The sequence below is a fragment of the Oncorhynchus mykiss genome, chromosome 11 (genome assembly GCF_057628025.1).
Source record: "Oncorhynchus mykiss isolate SJ-2025 chromosome 11, ASM5762802v1, whole genome shotgun sequence".
In the NCBI taxonomy this organism is placed as follows: Eukaryota; Metazoa; Chordata; class Actinopteri; order Salmoniformes; family Salmonidae; genus Oncorhynchus; species Oncorhynchus mykiss.
In genome coordinates, this window is record NC_143032.1 from 87,993,707 (window position 1) to 88,018,385 (window position 24,679).

A 24,679-nucleotide genomic window follows, 5' to 3' on the forward strand; every position below is an offset into this window, starting at 1 on the left:
ATGGCGTCCCCTACCATCCCTGAAAAGCTCAGTGACTTTCAACGTGGCACCGTCATAGGATGCCACCTTTCCAACAACTCAGTTCTTCACATTTCTGCTCTGCTAGAGATGCCCCGGTCAACTGTAAGTGCTGTTATTGGGAAATGGATACGTCTAGGAGCAACAATGCCTCAGCCATGAAGTGGTAGACCACACAAACTCACAGAACAGGACCGCCGAGTGTTGAAGCACATAGTGCGGAAAAATCATCTGTCCTCGGTTGCAACACTCACTACCGAGTTCCAAACTGCCTCTGGAAGCAACGTTAGCACAAGAACTGTTAGTCGGGAGCTTCATGAAATTAATTTCCAAGCCTAAGATGTGCAATGCCAAGCGTCAGCTGGACTGGTGTAAAGCTCACAGCCATTGAACTCTGGAGCAGTGAAAACGCATTCTCTGGAGTGATGAATCACACTTCACCATCTGGCAGTTCGAAGGAAGAATCTGCATTTGGTGGATGTTAGGAGAACACTACCTGTCCCAATGCATAGTGCCAACTGTAAAGTCTGGTGGAGGAGGAATAATGGTCTGGGGCTGTTTTGTCATGGTTCGGGCCCCTTAATTCCAGTGAAGGGAAATCTTAACGCTACAGCATACAATGACATTCTGGACAATTCTGTGCTTCCAACTTTGTGGCAACAGTTTGTGGAAGACCCTTTCTGTTTCAGCATGACAATGCCCCTGTGCCCAAAGCGATGTCCATACAGAAATGGTTTGTCGAGATTGGTGTGAAAGAACTTGACTGGCCTGCACAGAGCTCTGACCTCAACCCCATCGAACACCTTTGGGATGAATTGGATGCCGACTGGGAGCCAGGCCTAATCATCAAAAAAGCTCCTGCAGGATTTTTTTGTTGCTATAAATCACAACTCACACGTGCTCATAATTAACTTTTCAGTTCATACAGATCTGTTTTTAGGCACAAATGTGAGTAAAATGGTCACACTGTCGAGCCCTGAAACTCACTCACAGAGACAGTGAAGGAGCATCATACTCTCCCTTTCCGCTGTGTAAAGAAATTAACCAACCACACTGCCCACAGGTTCCTGGGAGGCGGAACAACAGAAGACTGTCAAACCAGCAGTTTCCCTGTCATCGCTCGCTTTGTGACTGACAGGTGCCTGAAGAGTAGCCTAGTTATTTTAAGTGGAAAAAGTTGCCGGTTGAATATTAGTCCGTAATCTGCTGTTGCGCTAGTGGAAAACATTGTTTGGGGTGATTATGAGGATCCATCACAAGTGCATAGGGCGTAGGATCTAGGGTACTGGTCGATGATCTAGGGGACTGGTCGATGATCTAAGTGACTGGTCGATGATCTAGGGGACTGGTCGATGATCTAGTGGACTGGTCGATGATCTAGGGGACTGGTCGATGATCTAAGTGACTGGTCGATGATCTAAGTGACTGGTCGATGATCTAAGTGACTGGTCGATGATCTAAGTGACTGGTCGATGGTCTAAGTGACTGGTCGATGATCTAGGGGACTGGTCGATGATCTAGGGGACTGGTCGATGATCTAGGGGACTGGTCGATGATCTAAGTGACTGGTCGATGATCTAAGTGACTGGTCGATGATCTAGGGGACTGGTCGATGATCTAAGTGACTGGTCGATGATCTAAGTGACTGGTCGATGATCTAAGTGACTGGACGATGGTCTAAGTGACTGGTCGATGATCTAGGGGACTGGTCGATGATCTAGGGGACTGGTCGATGATCTAGGGGACTGGTCGATGATCTAAGTGACTGGTCGATGATCTAAGTGACTGGTCGATGATCTAAGTGACTGGTCGATGATCTAAGTGACTGGTCGATGATCTAGTGGACTGGTCGATGATCTAGGGGACTGGTCGATGATCTAAGTGACTGGTCGATGATCTAAGTGACTGGTCGATGATCTAAGTGACTGGTCGATGATCTAAGTGACTGGTCGATGGTCTAAGTGACTGGTCGATGATCTAGGGGACTGGTCAATGATCTAGGGGACTGGTCGATGATCTAGGGGACTGGTCGATGATCTAAGTGACTGGTCGATGATCTAAGTGACTGGTCGATGATCTAAGTGACTGGTCGATGATCTAAGTGACTGGTCGATGATCTAGGGGACTGGTCGATGATCTAGGGGACTGGTCGATGATCTAAGTGACTGGTCGATGATCTAAGTGACTGGTCGATGATCTAAGTGACTGGTCGATGGTCTAAGTGACTGGTCGATGATCTAGGGGACTGGTCGATGATCTAGGGGACTGGTCGATGATCTAGGGGACTGGTCGATGATCTAAGTGACTGGTCGATGATCTAAGTGACTGGTCGATGATCTAAGTGACTGGTCGATGATCTAAGTGACTGGTCGATGATCTAGTGGACTGGTCGATGATCTAGGGGACTGGTCGATGATCTAAGTGACTGGTCGATGATCTAAGTGACTGGTCGATGGTCTAAGTGACTGGTCGATGATCTAGGGGACTGGTCGATGATCTAGGGGACTGGTCGATGATCTAGGGGACTGGTCGATGATCTAGGGGACTGGTCGATGATCTAAGTGACTGGTCGATGATCTAAGTGACTGGTCGATGATCTAAGTGACTGGTCGATGATCTAGTGGACTGGTCGATGATCTAGGGGACTGGTCGATGATCTAAGTGACTGGTCGATTTTGTATTGGGCCTTGGAATCTATTTACTTGTCATCCATCATCTTAACTGTTTTTACAAGTGGTACCAGGTGTTGACACAATGACATTGTCAAACTCTGACTTGCAAGTTATACCCATTATTTAACTGTTGTGTTGCCAGTTATGCTCATTATTTAACTGTGTTGTGTTGTCAGGTATGTCCTCTATGTCTGGCCCTCAGTCAGGCCCTGGTCCCACCATCACTATGCCAGGACAAAATCAGACACACGGACCCAAACCCTGGCCTGAAGGTTAGTCTGACTCAGTTAATCTTAAACCAGACCCTGGTCTGAAGGTTCTGACTCAATTCCTCATCAATGGAGCCTTAACAGTTCTAACAGTCAGTTTCTTAACAGGTACATGTTTATCCATAATTGGAAGAAGAAATGTAATAAATTCTTCAAGTGCAGCGTCTGGATGCTCCTCATTAATCACATAAAACCAACAAATATTTTTAACATCATTTGCAGAGTCAATCTGTTATTTGACCTCTTATACACTATTTTAGGCCCAGCTGTTGGAACTTTGTCTTTCCTGGATATAGCCACTATTTTGTGATCACTGCATCCAATGGGTTCTGCAGTCAGTATTAGTAAAAATGTGATCAATACATGTGGATTATCTTGTTCCTGTATAGTTTGTAAACACCCTGTTAGGTTGATTGATAACCTGAACCAGATTACAGGCACTGGTTACAGTTGGAAGCTTCCTCTTGAGTGGACAGCTTGAAAACCAGTCAATATACAGGCCCCCAAGAAAGTAGACTTATCTGTTTACATCACATACACTATCAAACATTTCACACATTACTTACAGTGCATTCGGAAAGTATTCAGACCCCTTGACTTTTTCCACATTTTGCTACGTTCTAGCCTTATTCTAAAATGTATTAAATAGTTTGATTCCCTCGTCAATCTACACACAAAACCCTATAATGACAAAGCAAAAATCAAATACAATTAAAAAACGAAATATGACATTTACGTAAGTATTCAGACGTTTTACTCAGCACTTTGTTGAAGCACCTTTGGCAGTGATTACAGCCTCGAATCTTCTTGGGTGTGACGCTACAAGCTTGGCACACCTGTATTTGGGGAGTTTCTCCCATTCTTCTGCAGATCCTCTCAAGCTCTGTCAGGTTGGATGAGAAGTGTCGCTGCACAGCTATTTTCAGGTCTATCCAGAGATGTTAAATCGGGATCATGTCCGGGCCACTCAAGGACATTCAGAGACTTGTTCCGAAGCCACTCCTGCTTTCTCTTGGCTGTGTGCTTAGGGTCGTTGTCCTGTTGGAAGGTGAACCTTCACCCCAGTCTGAGGTCCTGAGTGCTCTGGAGAGGATTTTCATCAAGGATCTCGCTGTACTTTGCTCCACTGAGGAGTGGCTTCCATCTGGCCACTCTACCATAAAGGCTTGATTGGTGGAGTGCTGCAGAGATGGTTGTCCTTCTGGAAGGTTCCACATGTCTGGTTCAACCTTGGGAGCAAATTCCAAACGCCTAAAGGTACCACGTCCATCTGTACAAACAATAGTACGCAAGTCTAAACACCATGGGACCACGCAGCTGTCATACGCATTCTGTATCCTAGAGACTTACATACTTTGGTGGGAAAGTGCAAATCAATCCCAGAACAACAGCAAATGACCTTGTGTAGATGCTGGAGGAAACGGGTACAAAAGTATCTATATCCACAGTAAAACGAGTCCTATATCGACATAACCTGAAAGGCCGCTCAGCAAGGAAGAAGCCACTGCTCCAAAACTGCCATAAAAAAGCCAGACTACGGTTTGCAACTGCACATGGGGACAAAGATCGTACTTTTTGGAGAAATGTCCTCTGGTCTAATGAAACAAAAATAAAACTGTTTGGCCATAATGACCATCGTTATGTTAGGAGGAGAAACGCGGAGGCTTGCGAGCCGAAGAACACCATCCCGACTGTGAAGCTTGGGGGTGGCAGCATCATGTTGTGGGGGCAACATCTCAAAACATCAGTCAGGAAGTTAAAGTTTGGTCGCAAATGGGTCTTCCAAATGGACAATGACCCCAAGCATACTTCCAAACTTGTGGCAAAATGGACAACAAAGTCAAGGTATTGGAGTGGACACAACTTCCTGACCTCAATCCTATAGAAAATTTGTGGGCAGAACTGAAAAGGCGTGTGCGAGCAAGGAGGCCTACAAACCTGACTCAGTTACACCAGCTCTGTCAGGAGGAATGGTTCAAAATTCAACCAATTTATTGTGGGAATCTTGTGGAAGGCCAACTGAAACGTTTGACCCAAGTTAAACAATTTAAAGGCAATGCTACCAAATACTAATTGAGTGTATATAAACTTCTGACCCGCTGTGAATGTGATGATAGAATGAAAAGCTGAAATAAATCATTCTCTCTACTATTATTCTGACATTTCACATTCTTAAAATAAAGTGGTGATCCTAACTGATTTAAGACAGGAATTTTTACAAGGATTAAATGTCAGGAATTGTGAAAAACTGAGTTTAAATGTATTTGGCTCAGGTATGTAAACTTCTGACCTCAACTGAACATGTGGGTAGAGTTATTAAAGTGAGTTATGCATAGATAATAAGAGAGTAGCAGCAGTGTAAAAGTTGGGGGGCCAATGCAAGTAATCTGGGTAGCCATTATTTTATCAGTTTAACTTGTCAAAATAAAGTTTACTTAAACTCTAATCTTACAATTGTTTATTCTCTCTCTCATTTTTACTACACTGTGTTTTTATTTAAGCTATTTGCAAACTTTCTGAGATGGTACATCTTTACGCCTATACATTCATTCGATTGTTGATCATGAGTAGGCTGTGCCTAGGCCAACAAATTACCTTCAAATTCAAATGGGCATTAGGGAGATTAAAGGGAAATTAAGATATTAAAATAATGAGAGGGGAGGGGAAAAAACATGACATTTGTTGCTTTCCACTCTTTCTACAATCTTAATTGTTATCTTACACTATGTTAATAGTCTAACTACCACATATGCATAGAAAAATCTTGCAATGGCGATTAGAGAAAAGGCCATTTGGCATGTCGCCGTGCTGTGTGCTCTGTTGTGCACTGCTAGATTCCAGCGATGCAGTTAAGTTAAAATATGCTAAACCATCGTTTGGGACATCGACGATGGCTGTCAACAATCGTCGATAGATGATGCAATCGTAAAATCGCCCAATCCTACCATGGCCTTAAGTTTAACCTGGGTGTACACACTAGGCACAGCCTAACCTGGGACCATGCCTCAGGACTGCCTGGCCTGATGACTCTTTGCTATTCCCAGTCCACCTGGTTGTGCCTGCGCTCCCGTTTCAACTGTTCTGCCTGCCGCTGTGGAACCCTGACCTGTTCACCGGACATGCTACTTTGTCCCAGACCTGCTGTTTTCAACTCTCTAGAGACAGCAGGAGTGGTAGAGATACTCTGAATGATCGGCTATGAAAAGCCAACTGACATTTACTCCTGAGGTGCTGACTTGTTGCACCCTCGACAACTACTGTGATTATTATTATTTGACCATGCTGGTCATCTATAAACGTTTGAACATCTTGGCCATGTACTCTTATAATCTCCACCCGGCACAGCCAGAAGAGGACTGGCCACCCCTCAGAGCCTGGTTCCTCTCTAGGTTTCTTACTAGGTTCCTGCCTTTCTAGGGAGTTTTTCCTAGCCACCGTGATTCTACATCTGCATTGCTTGCTGTTTGGGGATTTAGTCTGGGTTTCTGTACAGCACTTTGTGACATCGGCTGATGTAAAAAGGGCTTCATAAATACATTTGATTGATTGATACACTACACGATTTTGGCCTCAATTTAGATGTCCCAGACAAGTTTTTGAGATCGGAAACAAAATCCTCATGTGAGCGGGTCCGACGCAATCTGAGGGCTACCGATCCTGTCTTTGAGCAGTACCAGACATCCCAACTTTTTTTCAAGTATGTTTTATTAAATCGGCACAAAATCTGCAATGTACTTTTATTGTGAGATGTGCAACGACAAGTTTTTAGATCGGTGATCAGCATTAGCCAATGAGAGCTCACAAGAGAAAAAGCCAGTGAGATGATGACGTTGTTTCGCACAGAATGTGTAGACTGTCGAACAGGAGCCATGACTACTACTAGTGTGCATTTGTACTTGCCTTTAACAGAAAAACTACAGGAAAGACAGTCGTTTAATGTGAGAGGCTCAGCGATTTTGAAAGTCGTGCAATGTATACCCTTTAGTCTGGCTCAATTAATCCTAACCCAGACCTTGGCCTGAAGGTTAGTCTGGCTCAGTTAATCCTAACCCAGACCCTGGCCTGAAGGTTAGTCTGGCTCAGTTAATCCTAACCCAGACCCTGGCCTAAAGGTTAGTCTAGCTCAGTTAATCCTAACCCAGACCCTGGCCTGAAGGTTAGTCTGGCTCAGTTAATCCTAACCCAGACCCTGGCCTGAAGGTTAGTCTGGCTCAGTTAATCCTAACCCAGACCCTGGTTTGAAGGTTAGTCTGGCTCAGTTAATCCTAACCCAGACACTTGTTTGAAGGTTAGTCTGGCTCAGTTAATCCTAACCCAGACCCTGGTTTGAAGGTTAGTCTGGTTCAGTTAATCCTAACCCAGACCCTGGCCTGAAGGTTAGTCTGGCTCAGTTAATCCTAACCCAGACCCTGGTTTGAAGGTTAGTCTGGCTCAGTTAATCCTAACCCAGGCCCTGGCTCAGTTTAATTTGGATAGTCTAATTGGTTGATTTATGTAATGTGATTGACCACAGATATTTGTGCTCTTCCTGTTTCAGGCCAAGGTGGTGATACTCCCAGCAACCCCCAGAAGCTTCTAGCTCCGCCCCCCAGTGGTAGACCCTCACCTGCCCCACCCCAGGCCCCTCCTCCTGGACCCATGTCCGGCCCCTCTATTACCCATCAGCCCCAGGGACAGCAGCCGTCGCCCGTCATCACACTGCAACAGAAACAGAACCGCGTTACGCCCATCCAGAAACCACAGGGCCTGGACCCCACAGAGATACTGCAGGAGAGAGAGTACAGGTAACCCTTGACCTCTAACCCCTGACCTCTAATCGTGACCTGTTTAGAATCCACAGGGCCTGGACCCAACAGAGATACTGCAGGAGAGAGAGTACAGGTAATCCCAAACCCATCCAGAAACCACAGGGCCTGGACCCCACAGACATCCTGCAGGATACCAACAACACGAGTGACCGACACAACACAAATGATGTCATCAGAGTGCCAGCTAAACACTATGCTGAAAACACTCGGTTTGCTGTTTTTGATTTAAACATAACCAATATTCGCCAGAGTGGGGCTGCGTTCTAAGGCACTGCATCTCAGTGCTAAAGGCATCACTACAGACCCTGGTTCGATTCCAGGCTGTATCACAACCGGCCGTGACTGAATAACCATAGGGCGGTGCACAATTGGCCCAGCGTTGTCCGGGTTACACAAAACTCAAACCGGCTGCGTGTGTACGCCATACATTTATTTTGTCCCCCCACACCAAACGCGATCACAACACGCAGGTTAAAATATCAAAACAAACTCTGAACCAATTACATTAATTTGGGGACAGGTTGAAAAGCATTAAACATTCATGGCAATTTAGCTAGCACACTAATTTGTCCTATTTATCTAGCTTGCTGTTGCCAGCTAATTTGTCCTGGGATATAAACATTGAGTTGTAATTTTACCTGAAATGCACAAGGTCCTCTACTCTGACAATTAATCCACAAATAAAACGGTCAACCGAAACGTTTCTAGTCATCTCTCCTCCTTCTAGGCTTTTTCTTCTCTGGACTTTATATTGCGATTGGCAACTTTCATAAATTAGGTGCATTACCGCCACTGACCTTGTTCGTTCGTTCTTTCAGTCACCCACGTGGGTATAACCAATGAGGAGATGGAGGAGGCAGGACTTGCACCGCGATCTGCGTCAGAAATAGAACTGACTTCTATTTTAGCCCTTGGCAACGCAGACGCTCATTGGCGCGCGCAATAATTGAATAACATAAATTTCTACATTTATTTTGGTGTAGTTAGCCTGTTAGCAGTAGGCCGTCATTGTATATAAAAAATGTGTTCTTAACTGACTTGCCTAGTTAAATAAAGGTTAAATATTTTTTTTAAATAAAAGTCCCTGATGAGTTTTGCAATGGAGCACTCTTTGGAGAAATGAATGAACAGTTCAAAACGCTGTAGGAGCTGTATCTACTACGCTTTGTTTCGGGACAAACAGGATCACTTTGAGTTCCAATGCGGCAATTGTTTGCTTGCCGAGGATTATAGGCTTGAGGTGGCTTCCTTGATCACACAGGTCGCCAGCCTACTTAACAAACTGGGGAAAATGCAGAGTGGAATGTTTTCTAAACCGGTGGCTGGACGGCGTTCGTGCATTTTGGATCCGTCCAATCTGGTGGATTCCTGATGGATTCCTGAAGTCTTGTCGTTTGTCTGACTGGCCCATGTTTCCCGGAGTTCGCCCATCTCGTAGCTGAGTTGAAGGAGCACAGCAAGAGGAGCATGGCAATCAATGATGGTCAAATGTCACGAGCCGTGGAAGCTGAAGACCACGGCCTCCCGCAAGGCAGTCTACACTCCCACCGGGAGGCCCGGAGAGGACACAAACAATGTATAGTTTCGCCGTCCTGGAGCCTGATCTTCCTGCATCTTCGTCTATGGGGGAACTTGTGTCTGCAGCCGCAGTGTCTACTCTTACGATTTCAAAGTGGACGTCTGCAACCTTCTTTCCCTGCTCTGGATCGAGAGGGACTTCAACATCTGTCGGAGGCCTGCACCAGGCGCCGGGAGCAACGGGCTCAGGTTATCCTGCCTTTCGCTCGTCCATAAAGGGTTCTCCAAATCCTGTGAAGCGTGGGAGTGGTCCTTCTCGCCAGCCATGATTTTGGGCAGCTCGATGGTAAGAAATGTGACCGTTCCTGGTGCAAAAACCACATCCCATCCCAGAGTTCGAGTAAATGACATCCCTAAGCTGCTCCTGAATGTACTACAACAGGACATGGACATTGATTCTATTGTAGTCTATGTGGGGTTTAATGACATTATGAATGACAGCTCTGAACAGTTGAAACTGGATTTCAAAGAGCTGATTGACTCTGCTAGACACTAATAAAATACCCATCACATCTGACCCTGTGCCCTTCTCTGAATCGTGGCATTGAACGCTTTAGCAGGATTCTTTCTCTTCACAACTGGCTACGTGATTATTGCAGCTCAATGGGTAAAACTTTTGTTGACAATTTCGATACCTTTTGGAAAAAGGTACACGTTTTATAAGGATGGGATCCACTCAAATCACTTGGGTTCCTGGATCCTTTCACAGTATTATAAGGAGGATGGGATCCACCCAAATCACTTGGGTTCCTGGATCCTTTCACAGTATTATAAGGAGCATGGGATTCACCCAAATCACTTGGGTTCCTGGATCCTTTCACAGTATTATAAGGAGGATGGGATCACCCAAATCACTTGGGTTCCTGGATCCTTTCACAGTATTATAAGGAGGATGGGATCCACCCAAATCACTTGGGTTCCTGGATCCTTTCACAGTATTATAACGAGGATGGGATCCACCCAAATCACTTGGGTTCCTGGATCCTTTCACAGTATTATAAGGAGGATGGGATCCACCCAAATCACTTGGGTTCCTGGATCCTTTCACAGCATTATAAGGAGGATGGGATCCACCCAAATCACTTGGGTTCCTGGATCCTTTCACAGTATTATTAGGAGGATGGGATCCACCCAAATCACTTGGGTTCCTGGATCCTTACACAGTATTGTAAGGAGGATGGGATCCACCCAAATCACTTGGGTTCCTGGATCCTTTCACAGTATTATAAGGAGGATGGGATCCACCCAAATCACTTGGGTTCCTGGATTCTTTCACAGCATTATAAGGCTGCGTTGATGACTTATCAATGACCCAAGTCTAGCTCATTTAATCAAATCAAATTTTATTGGTCACATACACATGTTTAGCAGATGCTATTGCGGGTGTAGCGAAATGCGTGCGCTTCTAGTTCCTACAGTGCAGCAATATGTTGCAATTCTCGGGCCGACTCTTTTCTCTGTATACATGAATGATGTCGCTCTTGCTGCTGGTGATTCTCCGATCCACCTCTACGCAGACGACACCATTTTGTAGACTTTGGCCCTTTTTTGGACACTGTGTTAACTAACCTCCAGACGAGCTTCACTGCTCAGTGGCCTCCAACTGCTCTTAAATGCAAGTAAAACTAAATGCATGCCCTTCAACCGATCGCTACCAGCACCTGCCCGCCTGTCCAGCATCACTACTTTGGACGGTTCTGACATAGAATATGTGGACAACTACAAATACCTAGGTGTCTGGCTGGACTGTAAACTCTCCTTCCAGACTCATACTAAACATCTCCAATCCAAAATTAAATCTAGAATCGGCTTCCTATTTCACAACAAAGCATCCTTCACTCATGCTGCCAAACATACCCTCGTAAAACTGATTATCCTACAGATCCTCGACTTCAGCGATGTAATTTACAAAATAGCCTCCAACACTAATCAGCAAATTGGATGCAGTATATTACAGTGCCATCAGTTTTCTCACCAAAGGCCCATATACTATCCACCACTGCGACCTGTATGCTCTCGTTGGCTGGCCCTCGCTTCATATTCGTTGCCAAACCCACTGGCTCCAGGTCATCGATAAGTCTTTGCTAGGTAAAGCTCCGCCTTCTCTCAGCTCACTGGTCACCATAGGAGCACCCACCCGTAGCACTCGCTCCTGCAGGTTTATTTCGCTGTTCACCCCCAAAGCCAATTCCTCTTTGGCAGCCTTTCCTTCCAGTTCCCTGCTGCCAATGACTGGAACGAATTGCAAAAATCACTGAAGCTGGAGACTCATATTACCCTCACTATCTTTAAGCACCAGCTGTCAGAGCAGCTCACATATCACTGCACCTGTACATAGCCCATCTGTAAATAGCCCATCCAACTACCTCATCCCCATACTGTTATTATTATTTATTTTTTTGCTCCTTTGCACCCCAGTATATCTCCTTACACATTCATCTTCTGCACATCTATCATTCCAGTGTTTAATTGCTATATTGTAATTATTTTGCCACTATGGCCTATTTATTGTCTTACCTCCCTTATCTTACCTCATTTGTGCACACTGTTATTTATTTATTTGTATTGTGTTATTGACTGTACGCTGTGTTCCATGTGTAACTCTGTGTTATTGTGTGTGTCGCACTGCTTTGCTTTATTAAGAATTAAGAATATATAAATAAATGGATGAGCAATGTCAGAGCGGCATAGACTAAGATACTGTAGATAGTATACAATACAGTATATACATATGAGATGAGTCGTGCAAGATATGTAATTATTATTAAAGTGGCCAATGATTTCAAGTCGCTGTATGTAGGCAGCAGCTTCTTTGTGCTGGTGGTGGCTGTTTAACAGTCTGATGGCCTTGATAGTAGCTGTTTTTCAGTCTCTCTGTCTCAGCTTCGATGCACCTGTACTGACCTCGCCTTCTGGATGATAGCGGGGTGAACAGGCAGTGGCTCGGGTGGTTGTTGTCCTTGATGATCTTTTTGGCCTTCCTGTGACATCGGGTGGTGTAGGTGTCCTGGACTGGAGGGCAGGTAGTTTGCCCCCGGTGATGCGTTGTGCAGACCGCACTACCCTCTGGAGACCCCTGCGGTTGTGAGCGGTGCATTTGCCGTACCAGGCTGTGATACAGCCCGACAGGATGCTCTCAATTGTGCGTCTGTAAAAGTTTGTGAAGGTTTTAGCTGACAAGGCAAATTTCTTCAACCTCCTGAGGTGTGCCTTCTTCACCACGCTGTCTGTGTGGGTGGACCATTTCAGTTTGTTAGTGATATGTACACAGCGGAACTTAAAACTTACTACCCTCTCCACTGCTGTCCTGTCGATGGTTGGGTGCTCCCTCTGCTGTTTCCTGAAGTCCAAGCTCCTTTGTTTTTGTAATCAAGCCTACTGCTACTGCAAACTTGATGTTTGAGTTGGAGGCGTGCATGGCCACTAAGTCATGGGTGAACAGGGAGTACAGGAGGGGGCTGAGCACGCAAACTTGTGGGGCACCAGTGTTGAGAGGTGTTGTTTCCTACTTTCACCACCTGGGGGCGGCCCGTCAGATGTGGTTTTTGACCCAGGTCCCTGAGTGTGATGACCTCATCCTACCAATCTCCCCATGTGCACTACCTCATCATCATCCTACCACTTTCCTCATGGGCACTACCTCATTATCATCCTACCACATTCCTCATGGACACTACCTCATCATTCTCTCTTCCCCAGGCTGCAGGCTCGTATCGCTCACCGGATCCGGGAGCTGGAGAGTCTACCTGGAGCTCTGCCTCCGGACCTGAGGAGTAAAGCCACGGTGGAACTCAAGGCTTTGAGACTTCTCAACTTCCAACGACAGGTATGACGTCATCTCAGCATAAACTGTACGCTTCATGAACACTTCTAACGACATGTAGGCTACACTAACATCTTGACCCAGACAAACAACACTATCATCACCCAATTGAAAGACACCAGCCCATCATTGACATGTATTGGATAGTTATTGTAGCTGGTTACCGTTTTCCTAATTTCATACATATTCCACCTCTCCTCCTATAGCTGCGTCAGGATGTGGTCCAGTGTATGCGTAGAGACACCACCCTGGAGACAGCCCTGAACTCCAAGGCTTACAAGAGGAGCAAGCGCCAGACGCTGAGGGAGGCTCGCATGACAGAGAAACTGGAGAAACAGCAGAAGATGGAACAGGAGAGGAAACGCAGACAGAAACACCAGGTGAGTGAACTCTCTGGACCATTACCTGTTCCATCTTCTGCTTAACAAACTCTGTTCAAACAGCTAACACACACAGACACACAAGACATGCCACCAGAGGTCTCTTCACAGTCCCCAAGTCCAGAACAGACTCTGGGAAGCACACAGTACTACAAGTCTCTTTCACATCAGATAACCCAAGATAGCAGTCAAATCGGATTAATACCACACACACACACTCCTCAATGCCATAGGATGAATCTCGGAACATATTCCAGTTGGTGCAAAACAGAAGTACAGCGGCAGTGGTTTGGGCCCATCGCTTCTGCAGGAATTCCTTTTCTTGGCAGATGGTGGTGGACTCACTCCATCGTTCCAGTCATCTTCTCCCCCATTTGCAGTAGCACGACCACCCCAGCCTCCCCATGCCACCATACTTTTCTTGTCTCCTTCAAATCATCCTCTTGCCTCTGTATCTCGAATCCAGGAGAGAAAACCTGCACAAAAAGGTATTTTATTGTCGGTAGGCTGTAATTGTCCTCGTGCACACTGGACATCTTCTTTTTGAGGCTTTGTGTTAGGTCGGTGTTGTTGATGAAGTCGGGCTTTAGCAGATCTCCCATCAGTAACTGGAGCCCAGAAGTGACGAGACGGTGATGTAACTCTCACCAGAGAGAACATCAGTGGAGTCAGCCATAGGCTTCACTGAGGAGACGGTGATGTAACTCTCACCAGAGAGAACATCAGTGGAGTCAGCCATAGGCTTCACTGAGGAGACGGTGATGTAACTCTCACCAGAGAGAACATCAGTGGAGTCAGCCATAGGCTTCACTGAGGAGACGGTGATGTAACTCTCACCAGAGAGAACATCACTGGAGTCAGCCATAGGCTTCACTGAGGAGACGGTGATGTAACTCTCACCAGAGAGAACATCAGTGGAGTCAGCCATAGGCTTCACTGACGAGACGGTGATGTAACTCTCACCAGAGAGAACATCAGTGGAGTCAGCCATAGGCTTCACTGAGGAGACGGTGATGTAACTCTCACCAGAGAGAACATCAGTGGAGTCAGCCATAGGCTTCACTGACGAGACGGTGATGTAACTCTCACCAGAGAGAACATCAGTGGAGTCAGCCATAGGCTTCACTGAGGAGACGGTGATGTAACTCTCACCAGAGAGAACATCACTGGAGTCAGCCATAGGCTTCACTGACGAGACGGTGATGTAACTCTCACCAGAGAGAACATCAGTGGAGTCAGCCATAGGCTTCACTGACGAGACGGTGATGTAACTCTCACCAGAGACAGGGTTCGCACAAAGTGCTTGAGGTGCTTAAAGTCCTTGAATTTGGCACTCAAAAGTCGTGGAATACCTTGAAAATCTGGAAATGAGCTCATTCCACCCACACTGCCACGCAGCCAGGCAAGTACAGAACTGACTGATTAGGCGCTGTGGAACGTCACATTGATAGCAAAAATTCTGGGCAAATGTATATTCCATCCTGCTTTTTGTGCATATGGAAAATGTCTAGGATCTTTTATTTCAGCTCATGAAACATGGGACCAACACTTTTTAAATGTTGCATTTTATAATTTTGTTCAGTATAGTTTACCCACCTTTTTACCACTACATCTCTGGACCCAACCAACCCACACCAACCCCTAAAAAATGCATCAGACTTTGACATTTTGAGCATGGGTGAATCGGCCCTGAAGAGCCACATGAAGGGAGAAAGACCCAACTATGGATCCTGATGGCACCAGTTCTACATTATGAAGGGGGAAAGACCCAACTCTGGATCCTGATTGCACCAGTTCTACATTATGAAGGGAGAAAGACCCAACGCTGGATCCAGTTCTACATTATGAGCCCTAATAGCCCTACATTATGATAGCCCTACATTATGAGCCCTAACAGCCCTAATAATGTTCCCCCTCTGTTTCACAGCCCTAATAATGTTCCCCCTCTGTTTCACAGCCCTAATAATGTGTTCCCCCTCTGTTTCACAGCCCTAATAATGTTCCCCCTCTGTTTCACAGCCCTAATAATGTTTCTCTGTTTCATAGCCCTAATAATGTTTCCCCTCTGTTTCACAGCCCTAATAATGTTCCCCCTCTGTTTCACAGCCCTAATAATGTGTTCCCCTCTGTTTCACAGCCCTAATAATGTGTTCCCCCTCTGTTTCACAGCCCTAATAATGTTCCCCCTCTGTTTCACAGCGCTAATAATGTTTCTCTGTTTCACAGCCCTAATAATGTGTTCCCCCCTGTTTCACAGCCCTAATAATGTTTCTCTGTTTCACAGCCCTAATAATGTTTCCCCCCTGTTTCACAGCCCTAATAATGTCTTCCCCTCTGTTTCACAGCCCTAATAATGTTCCCCCTCTGTTTCACAGCCCTAATAATGTTTCCCCCTCTGTTTCACAGCCCTAATAATGTTTCACAGCACTAATAATGTCTTCCCCTCTGTTTCACAGCCCTAATAATGTTCCCCCTCTGTTTCACAGCCCTAATAATGTTTCCCCCTCTGTTTCACAGCCCTAATAATGTTTCACAGCACTAATAATGTGTTCCCCTCTGTTTCACAGCCCTAATAATGTTCCCCCTCTGTTTCACAGCCCTAATAATGTGTTCCCCTCTGTTTCACAGCCCTAATAATGTTCCCCCTCTGTTTCACAGCCCTAATAATGCCCCCCCTCTGTTTCACAGCCCTAATAATGTGTTCCCCCTCTGTTTCACAGCCCTAATAATGTTCCCCCTCTGTTTCACTGCCCTAATAATGTTTCTCTGTTTCATAGCCCTAATAATGTTTCCCCTCTGTTTCACAGCCCTAATAATGTTTCACAGCCCTAATAATGTTTCACAGCCCTAATAATGTTCCCCCTCTGTTTCACAGCCCTAATAATGTGTTCCCCCTCTGTTTCACAGCCCTAATAATGTTCCCCCTCTGTTTCACAGCCCTAATAATGTTCCCCCTCTGTTTCACAACCCTAATAATGTCCCCCCTCTGTTTCACAGCCCTAATAATGTGTTCCCCTCTGTTTCACAGCCCTAATAATGTTCCCCCTCTGTTTCACAGCCCTAATAATGTTTCCCCCTCTGTTTCACAGCCCTAATAATGTTCCCCCTCTGTTTCACAGCCCTAATAATGTCCCCCCTCTGTTTCACAGCCCTAATAATGTGTTCCCCCCTGTTTCACTGCCCTAATAATGTTCCCCCTCTGTTTCACAGCCCTAATAATGTTCCCCCCTGTTTCACAGCCCTAATAATGTGTTCCCCCCTGTTTCACAGCCCTAATAATGTGTTCCCCCTGTTTCACAGCCCTAATAATGTTCCCCCTCTGTTTCACAGCCCTAATAATGTTTCACAGCCCTAATAATGTTCCCCCTCTGTTTCACAGCCCTAATAATGTTTCACAGCCCTAATAATGTGTTCCCCTCTGTTTCACAGCCCTAATAATGTTTCCCCTCTGTTTCACAGCCCTAATAATGTGTTCCCCCTCAGTTTCACAGCCCTAATAATGTTTCCCCTCTGTTTCACAGCCCTAATAATGTGTTCCCCCCTGTTTCACAGCCCTAATAATGTTTCCCCTCTGTTTCACAGCCCTAATAATGTGTTCCCCTCTGTTTCACAGCCCTAATAATGTGTCCCCCCTCTGTTTCACAGCCCTAATAATGTTTCACAGCACTAATAATGTTTTCCCCTCTGTTTCACAGCCCTAATAATGTTTCACAGCCCTAATAATGTTTCACAGCACTAATAATGTTTTCCCCTCTGTTTCACAGCCCTAATAATGTTTCACAGCCCTAATAATGTTTCACAGCACTAATAATGTTTTCCCCTCTGTTTCACAGCCCTAATAATGTTTCACAGCACTAATAATGTTTTCCCCTCTGTTTCACAGCCCTAATAATGTTTCACAGCCCTAATAATGTTTCACAGCCCTAATAATGTTTCACAGCCCTAATAATGTTTCACAGCCCTAATAATGTGTTCCCCTCTGTTTCACAGCCCTAATAATGTGTCCCCCCTCTGTTTCACAGCCCTAATAATGTGTTCCCCTCTGTTTCACAGCCCTAATAATGTTTCCCCCTCTGTTTCACAGCCCTAATAATGTTTCCCCTCTGTTTCACAGCCCTAATAATGTTTCACAGCACTAATAATGTTTCCCCCTCTGTTTCATGTTCTCCCTTTGTCTCACTCTCAGGAGTATCTGAACAGCATCCTGCAGCATGCCAAGGACTTTAAGGACTACCACCGCTCTATCACTGCCAAGATGCAGAAGCAGAACAAGGCCATCACCACCTGGCACACTAACACAGAGAGAGAACAGAAGAAAGAGACAGAGAGGATCGAGAAGGAGAGGATGAGGAGACTCATGGTGAGTTAGAGGAGAGGATGAAGAGGGGAGGAGACTCATGGTGAGTTAGAGGAGAGGATGAAGAGGGGAAGAGACTCATGGTGAGTTAGAGGAGAAGATGATGAGGAGGAGACTCATGGTGAGTTAGAGGAGAGGATGATGAGGAGAGGATGAAGAGGGGGGAGACTCATGGTGAATTAGAGGAGAGGATGAAGAGGGGAGGAGACTCATGGTGAGTTAGAGGAGAGGATGAAGAGGAGGAGAGGATGAAGAGGATGAGGAGACTCATGGTGAGTTAGAGGATGAAGAGGGGAGGAGACTCATGGTGAGTTAGAGGTGAGGATGAGGAGGAGAGGATGAAGAGGGGAGGAGACTCATGGTGAGTTAGAGGAGAGGATGAAGAGGGGAGGAGATTCATGGTGAGTTAGAGGAGAGGATGATGAGGAGGAGAGTATGAAGAGGGGAGGAGACTCATGGTGAGTTAGAGGAGAGGATGATGAGGAGGAGAGACTCATGGTGAGTTAGAGGAAAGGATGAAGAGGGGAAGAGACTCATGGTGAGTTAGAGGAGAGGATGAAGAGGGGAGGAGACTCATGGTGAGTTAGAGGATTGGATGAAGAGGGGAGGAGACTCATGGTGAGTTAGAGGAGAGGATGAAGAGGGGAGGAGACGCATGGTGAGTTAGAGGAGAAGATGAAGAGGGGAAGAGACTCATGGTGTGTTAGAGGAGAGGATGATGAGGAGGAGAGGATGAAGAGTGGAAGAGACTCATGGTGAGTTAGAGGAGAAGATGAAGAGGGGAAGAGACTCATGGTGAGTTAGAGAAGAGGATGATGAGGAGGAGGAGAGGATGAAGAGGATGAGGAGGGGAGGATGATGAGGAGAGGATGAGGGAAGGATGCGGAGGGCTACAGGAAGCTTTTAAAGTTAATCCCTTTTGTTTCCCCTGTTGACCTCTAACCTTTAAACCCCCTGTCTGTGCAGGCGGAAGATGAGGAGGGCTACAGGAAGCTGATTGACCAGAAGAAGGACAAGCGTCTGGCGTATCTGCTGCAGCAGACTGACGAGTACGTAGCTAACCTCACTGACCTAGTCTACGAACACAAGGCTGCACAAGCAGCCAACATGAAGAAGAAGAAGAAGAAGCAGAAGAAGAAGGTGAGAGTTCTACACAGGTCACAGTTCAAATCTGGAGACCCAATGATATCTGTCTGGGGAAGCACTGATACCATGTTAGCAACATCATTATAGATCTGTGATATTTAGTGCTGTGTCACTAGCAACTTCCTGTTAATGTACCTGTGCTCACCTGTCCTGTCCTATCTGACCCATAGAATATTGATGAGAGCGGGGAAGGGATGAGTGGCATCGGGCCTGACGGGGAGGTAAGATTATAACACAACTCTATAGACTGAATGTTGATGGTCCTGAAACATCTCTTTGTACCAGTTTGATTGACTTCTGTAGTGGCTAAATAAGTGTGTTTCCCCTCCAGTCCATGGATGATGTCTATAGTAGTAGTGTGTTGTCCCTCCAGCCCATGGATGATGTCTGTAGTAATAGTGTGTTGTCCCTACAGCCCATGGATGATGTCTGTAATAATAGTGTGTTGTCCCTACAGTCCATGGATGATGTCTGTAGTAATAGTGTGTTGTCCCTCCAGTCCATGGATGATGTCTGTAGTAATAGTGTGTTGTCCCTACAGTCCATGGATGATGTCTGTAGTAATAGTGTGTTGTCCCTCCAGTCCATGGATGATGTCTGTAGTAATAGTGTGTTGTCCCTACAGCCCATGGATGATGTCTGTAGTAATAGTGTGTTGTCCCTCCAGTCCATGGATGATGTCTGTAGTAATAGTGTTTTGTCCCTCCAGCCCATTGATGATGTCTGTAGTAATAGTGTGTTGTCCCTCCAGTCCATGGATGATGTCTGTAGTAATAGTGTGTTGTCCCTCCAGTCCATGGATGATGTCTGTAGTAATAGTGTGTTGTCCCTACAGCCCATGGATGATGTCTGTAGTAATAGTGTGTTGTCCCTCCAGTCCATGGATGATGTCTGTAGTAATAGTGTGTTGTCCCTACAGCCCATGGATGATGTCTGTAGTAATAGTGTGTTGTCCCTCCAGTCCATGGATGATGTCTGTAGTAATAGTGTTTTGTCCCTCCAGCCCATTGATGATGTCTGTAGTAATAGTGTGTTGTCCCTCCAGCCCATGGATGATGTCTGTAGTAATAGTGTGTTGTCCCTCCAGCCCATGGATGATGTCTGTAGTAATAGTGTGTTGTCCCTCCAGTCCATGGATGATGTCTGTAGTAATAGTGTGTTGTCCCTACAGCCCATGGATGATGTCTGTAGTAATAGTGTGTTGTCCCTCCAGTCCATGGATGATGTCTGTAGTAATAGTGTGTTGTCCCTCCAGCCCATGGATGATGTCTGTAGTAATAGTGTGTTGTCCCTCCAGTCCATGGATGATGTCTGTAGTAATAGTGTGTTGTCCCTCCAGCCCATGGATGATGTCTGTAGTAATAGTGTGTTGTCCCTCCAGTCCATGGATGATGTCTGTAGTAATAGTGTGTTGTCCCTCCAGCCCATGGATGATGTCTGTAGTAATAGTGTGTTGTCCCTCCAGCCCATGGATGATGTCTGTAGTAATAGTGTGTTGTCCCTCCAGCCCATGGATGATGTCTGTAGTAATAGTGTGTTGTCCCTCCAGTCCATGGATGATGTCTGTAGTAATAGTGTGTTGTCCCTCCAGTCCATGGATGATGTCTGTAGTAATAGTGTGTTGTCCCTCCAGCCCATGGATGATGTCTGTAGTAATAGTGTGTTGTCCCTCCAGCCCATGGATGATGTCTGTAGTAATAGTGTGTTGTCCCTCCAGTCCATGGATGATGTCTGTAGTAATAGTGTGTTGTCCCTCCAGTCCATGGATGATGTCTGTAGTAATAGTGTGTTGTCCCTCCAGCCCATGGATGATGTCTGTAGTAATAGTGTGTTGTCCCTCCAGTCCATGGATGATGTCTGTAGTAATAGTGTGTTGTCCCTCCAGTCCATGGATGATGTCTGTAGTAATAGTGTGTTGTCCCTCCAGTCCATGGATGATGTCTGTAGTAATAGTGTGTTGTCCCTCCAGCCCATGGATGATGTCTGTAGTAATAGTGTGTTGTCCCTCCAGCCCATGGATGATGTCTGTAGTAATAGTGTGTTGTCCCTACAGCCCATGGATGATGTCTGTAGTAATAGTGTGTTGTCCCTCCAGTCCATGGATGATGTCTGTAGTAATAGTGTGTTGTCCCTCCAGCCCATGGATGATGTCTGTAGTAATAGTGTGTTGTCCCTCCAGCCCATGGATGATGTCTGTAGTAATAGTGTGTTGTCCCTCCAGTCCATGGATGATGTCTGTAGTAATAGTGTGTTGTCCCTCCAGTCCATGGATGATGTCTGTAGTAATAGTGTGTTGTCCCTCCAGCCCATGGATGATGTCTGTAGTAATAGTGTGTTGTCCCTCCAGTCCATGGATGATGTCTGTAGTAATAGTGTGTTGTCCCTCCAGCCCATGGATGATGTCTGTAGTAATAGTGTGTTGTCCCTCCAGCCCATGAATGATGTCTGTAGTAATAGTGTGTTGTCCCTCCAGTCCATGGATGATGTCTGTAGTAATAGTGTGTTGTCCCTCCAGCCCATGGATGATGTCTGTAGTAATAGTGTGTTGTCCCTCCAGTCCATGGATGATGTCTGTAGTAATAGTGTGTTGTCCCTCCAGCCCATGGATGATGTCTGTAGTAATAGTGTGTTGTCCCTCCAGCCCATGGATGATGTCTGTAGTAATAGTGTGTTGTCCCTCCAGCCCATGGATGATGTCTGTAGTAATAGTGTGTTGTCCCTCCAGTCCATGGATGATGTCTGTAGTAATAGTGTGTTGTCCCTCCAGTCCATGGATGATGTCTGTAGTAATAGTGTGTTGTCCCTCCAGCCCATGGATGATGTCTGTAGTAATAGTGTGTTGTCCCTCCAGCCCATGGATGATGTCTGTAGTAATAGTGTGTTGTCCCTCCAGTCCATGGATGATGTCTGTAGTACTAGTGTGTTGTCCCTCCAGTCCATGGATGATGTCTGTAGTAATAGTGTGTTGTCCCTCCAGCCCATGGATGATGTCTGTAGTAATAGTGTGTTGTCCCTCCAGTCCATGGATGATGTCTGTAGTAATAGTGTGTTGTCCCTCCAGTCCATGGATGATGTCTGTAGTAATAGTGTGTTGTCCCTCCAGTCCATGGATGATGTCTGTAGTAATAGTGTGTTGTCCCTCCAGCCCATGGATGATGTCTGTAGTAATAGTGTGTTGTCCCTACAGCCCATGGATGATGTCTGTAGTAATAGTGTGTTGTCCCTCCAGTCCATGGATGATGTCTGTAGTAATAGTGTGTTGTCCCTCCAGTCCATGGATGATGCCTGTAGTAATAGTGTGTTGTCCCTCCAGCCCATGGATGATGTCTGTAGTAATAGTGTGTTGTCCCTACAGCCCATGGATGATGTCTGTAGTAATAGTGTGTTGTCCCTCCAGTCCATGGATGATGTCTGTAGTAATAGTGTGTTGTCCCTCCAGCCCATGGATGATGTCTGTAGTAATAGTGTGTTGTCCCTCCAGCCCATGGATGATGTCTGTAGTAATAGTGTGTTGTCCCTCCAGTCCATGGATGATGTCTGTAGTAATAGTGTGTTGTCCCTCCAGCCCATGGATGATGTCTGTAGTAATAGTGTGTTGTCCCTCCAGCCCATGGATGATGTCTGTAGTAATAGTGTGTTGTCCCTACAGCCCATTGATGATGTCTGTAGTAATAGTGTGTTGTCCCTCCAGCCCATGGATGATGTCTGTAGTAATAGTGTGTTGTCCCTACAGCCCATGGATGATGTCTGTAGTAATAGTGTGTTGTCCCTCCAGCCCATGGATGATGTCTGTAGTAATAGTGTGTTGTCCCTACAGCCCATGGATGATGTCTGTAGTAATAGTGTGTTGTCCCTCCAGTCCATGGATGATGTCTGTAGTAATAGTGTGTTGTCCCTCCAGTCCATGGATGATGCCTGTAGTAATAGTGTGTTGTCCCTCCAGCCCATGGATGATGTCTGTAGTAATAGTGTGTTGTCCCTACAGCCCATGGATGATGTCTGTAGTAATAGTGTGTTGTCCCTCCAGTCCATGGATGATGTCTGTAGTAATAGTGTGTTGTCCCTCCAGCCCATGGATGATGTCTGTAGTAATAGTGTGTTGTCCCTCCAGCCCATGGATGATGTCTGTAGTAATAGTGTGTTGTCCCTCCAGTCCATGGATGATGTCTGTAGTAATAGTGTGTTGTCCCTCCAGCCCATGGATGATGTCTGTAGTAATAGTGTGTTGTCCCTCCAGCCCATGGATGATGTCTGTAGTAATAGTGTGTTGTCCCTACAGCCCATTGATGATGTCTGTAGTAATAGTGTGTTGTCCCTCCAGCCCATGGATGATGTCTGTAGTAATAGTGTGTTGTCCCTACAGCCCATGGATGATGTCTGTAGTAATAGTGTGTTGTCCCTACAGCCCATGGATGATGTCTGTAGTAATAGTGTGTTGTCCCTACAGCCCATTGATGAGAGCAGTCAGATGAGTGAGCTGCCAGTCAAAGTGATCCAGACAGAAACAGGGAAGGTTCTGCAGGGGCTCGACGCCCCCAAGTCCTCACAGTTGGAGGCCTGGCTAGAGATGAACCCTGGGTAAGACACATGAGAAAGTCCTGCATTATTGATATTTTCTAGTTTGTTGTATCATTTTGTTTGACTGGTAACCCGTCATTTTCCTTCTTTTGAACTCAGATATGAAGTTGCCCCAAGGTCAGACAGTGAGGAGAGCGGCTCAGAGTTTGAGGACGAGGTGAGTCTCATCTCTGTAAAGCTGACAGCCCATAGAGTTTAGAGGTCGACCGATTAATCGAAATGGCCGATTAATTAGGGCCGATTTCAAGTTTTCATAACAATCGGAAATCGGTATTTTTGGGCGCCGATTTCTGATTATAAAAAAAATAAAATAAAATATTTTTACATTTTTTTTAAATACCTTTTATTTACCTATGCAAGTCAGTTAAGAACACATTCTTATTTTCAATGACAGCCTAGGAACTGTGGGTTAACTGCCTTGTTCAGGGGAAGAACGACAGATTTTCACCTTGTCAGCTCAGGGGTTCCAATCTTGCAACCGCACAGTTAACTAGTCCAACGCTCTAACCATTACACTCCACAAGTAGCCTGCCTGTTACGGAAATGCAGTAGAAGCCAAGGTAAATTGCTATCAAGCATTAAACTTATCTTATAAAAAACAATCAATCATAATCACTAGTTATAACTACTAATCCAGGTTAGCAGGCAATATTAACCAGGTGAAATTGTGTCACTTCTCTTGCGTTCATTGCACGCAGAGTCAGGGTATATGCAACAGTTTGGGCTGCCTGGCTCATTGCAAACTAATTTGCCATAATTTTACGTAATTATGACATAACATTGAAGGTTGTGCAATGTAACAAGAATATTTAGATTTAGGGATGCCACCCGTTAGATAAAATATATAGAGTATAGAGAGAAATAGTCCTATAAGTCCTATAATAACTACAACCTAAAACTTCTTACCTGGGAATATTGAAGTCTCATGTTAAAAGGAACCACCAACTTTCATATGTTCTCATGTTCTGAGCAAGGAACTTAAACGTTAGCTTTTTTACATGGCACATATTTTACATGGCACACATTGTTTTTGCATAATTTAAACCAAAT

General features: G+C 45.6%; 1 protein-coding gene across 17 annotated transcripts in view; it reads left to right on the forward strand.

Moving 5' to 3' along the window:
• smarca2 (SWI/SNF related BAF chromatin remodeling complex subunit ATPase 2) overlaps nucleotides 1–24,679 on the forward strand; it is a 168,129-nt gene that overhangs the window by 13,784 nt on the left and 129,666 nt on the right. For 7 of the 17 annotated variants that reach the window (XM_090191295.1, XM_090191298.1, XM_090191300.1 and 4 more), the window contains exons 5-13: nucleotides 2,867–2,962; nucleotides 7,497–7,743; nucleotides 13,045–13,171; nucleotides 13,375–13,548; nucleotides 17,735–17,908; nucleotides 18,872–19,045; nucleotides 19,222–19,272; nucleotides 23,499–23,629; nucleotides 23,729–23,786. In XM_090191295.1, the coding sequence (XP_090047421.1) occupies nucleotides 2,867–2,962; nucleotides 7,497–7,743; nucleotides 13,045–13,171; nucleotides 13,375–13,548; nucleotides 17,735–17,908; nucleotides 18,872–19,045; nucleotides 19,222–19,272; nucleotides 23,499–23,629; nucleotides 23,729–23,786 (1,232 nt within the window). Of the gene's footprint in view, nucleotides 1–2,866; nucleotides 2,963–7,496; nucleotides 7,841–13,044; nucleotides 13,172–13,374; nucleotides 13,549–17,734; nucleotides 17,909–18,136; nucleotides 18,178–18,871; nucleotides 19,046–19,221; nucleotides 19,273–23,498; nucleotides 23,630–23,728; nucleotides 23,787–24,679 lie in introns of those variants that run through there. The other 10 variants (XM_090191301.1, XM_090191307.1, XM_090191305.1 and 7 more) reach the window with 3 other exon arrangements.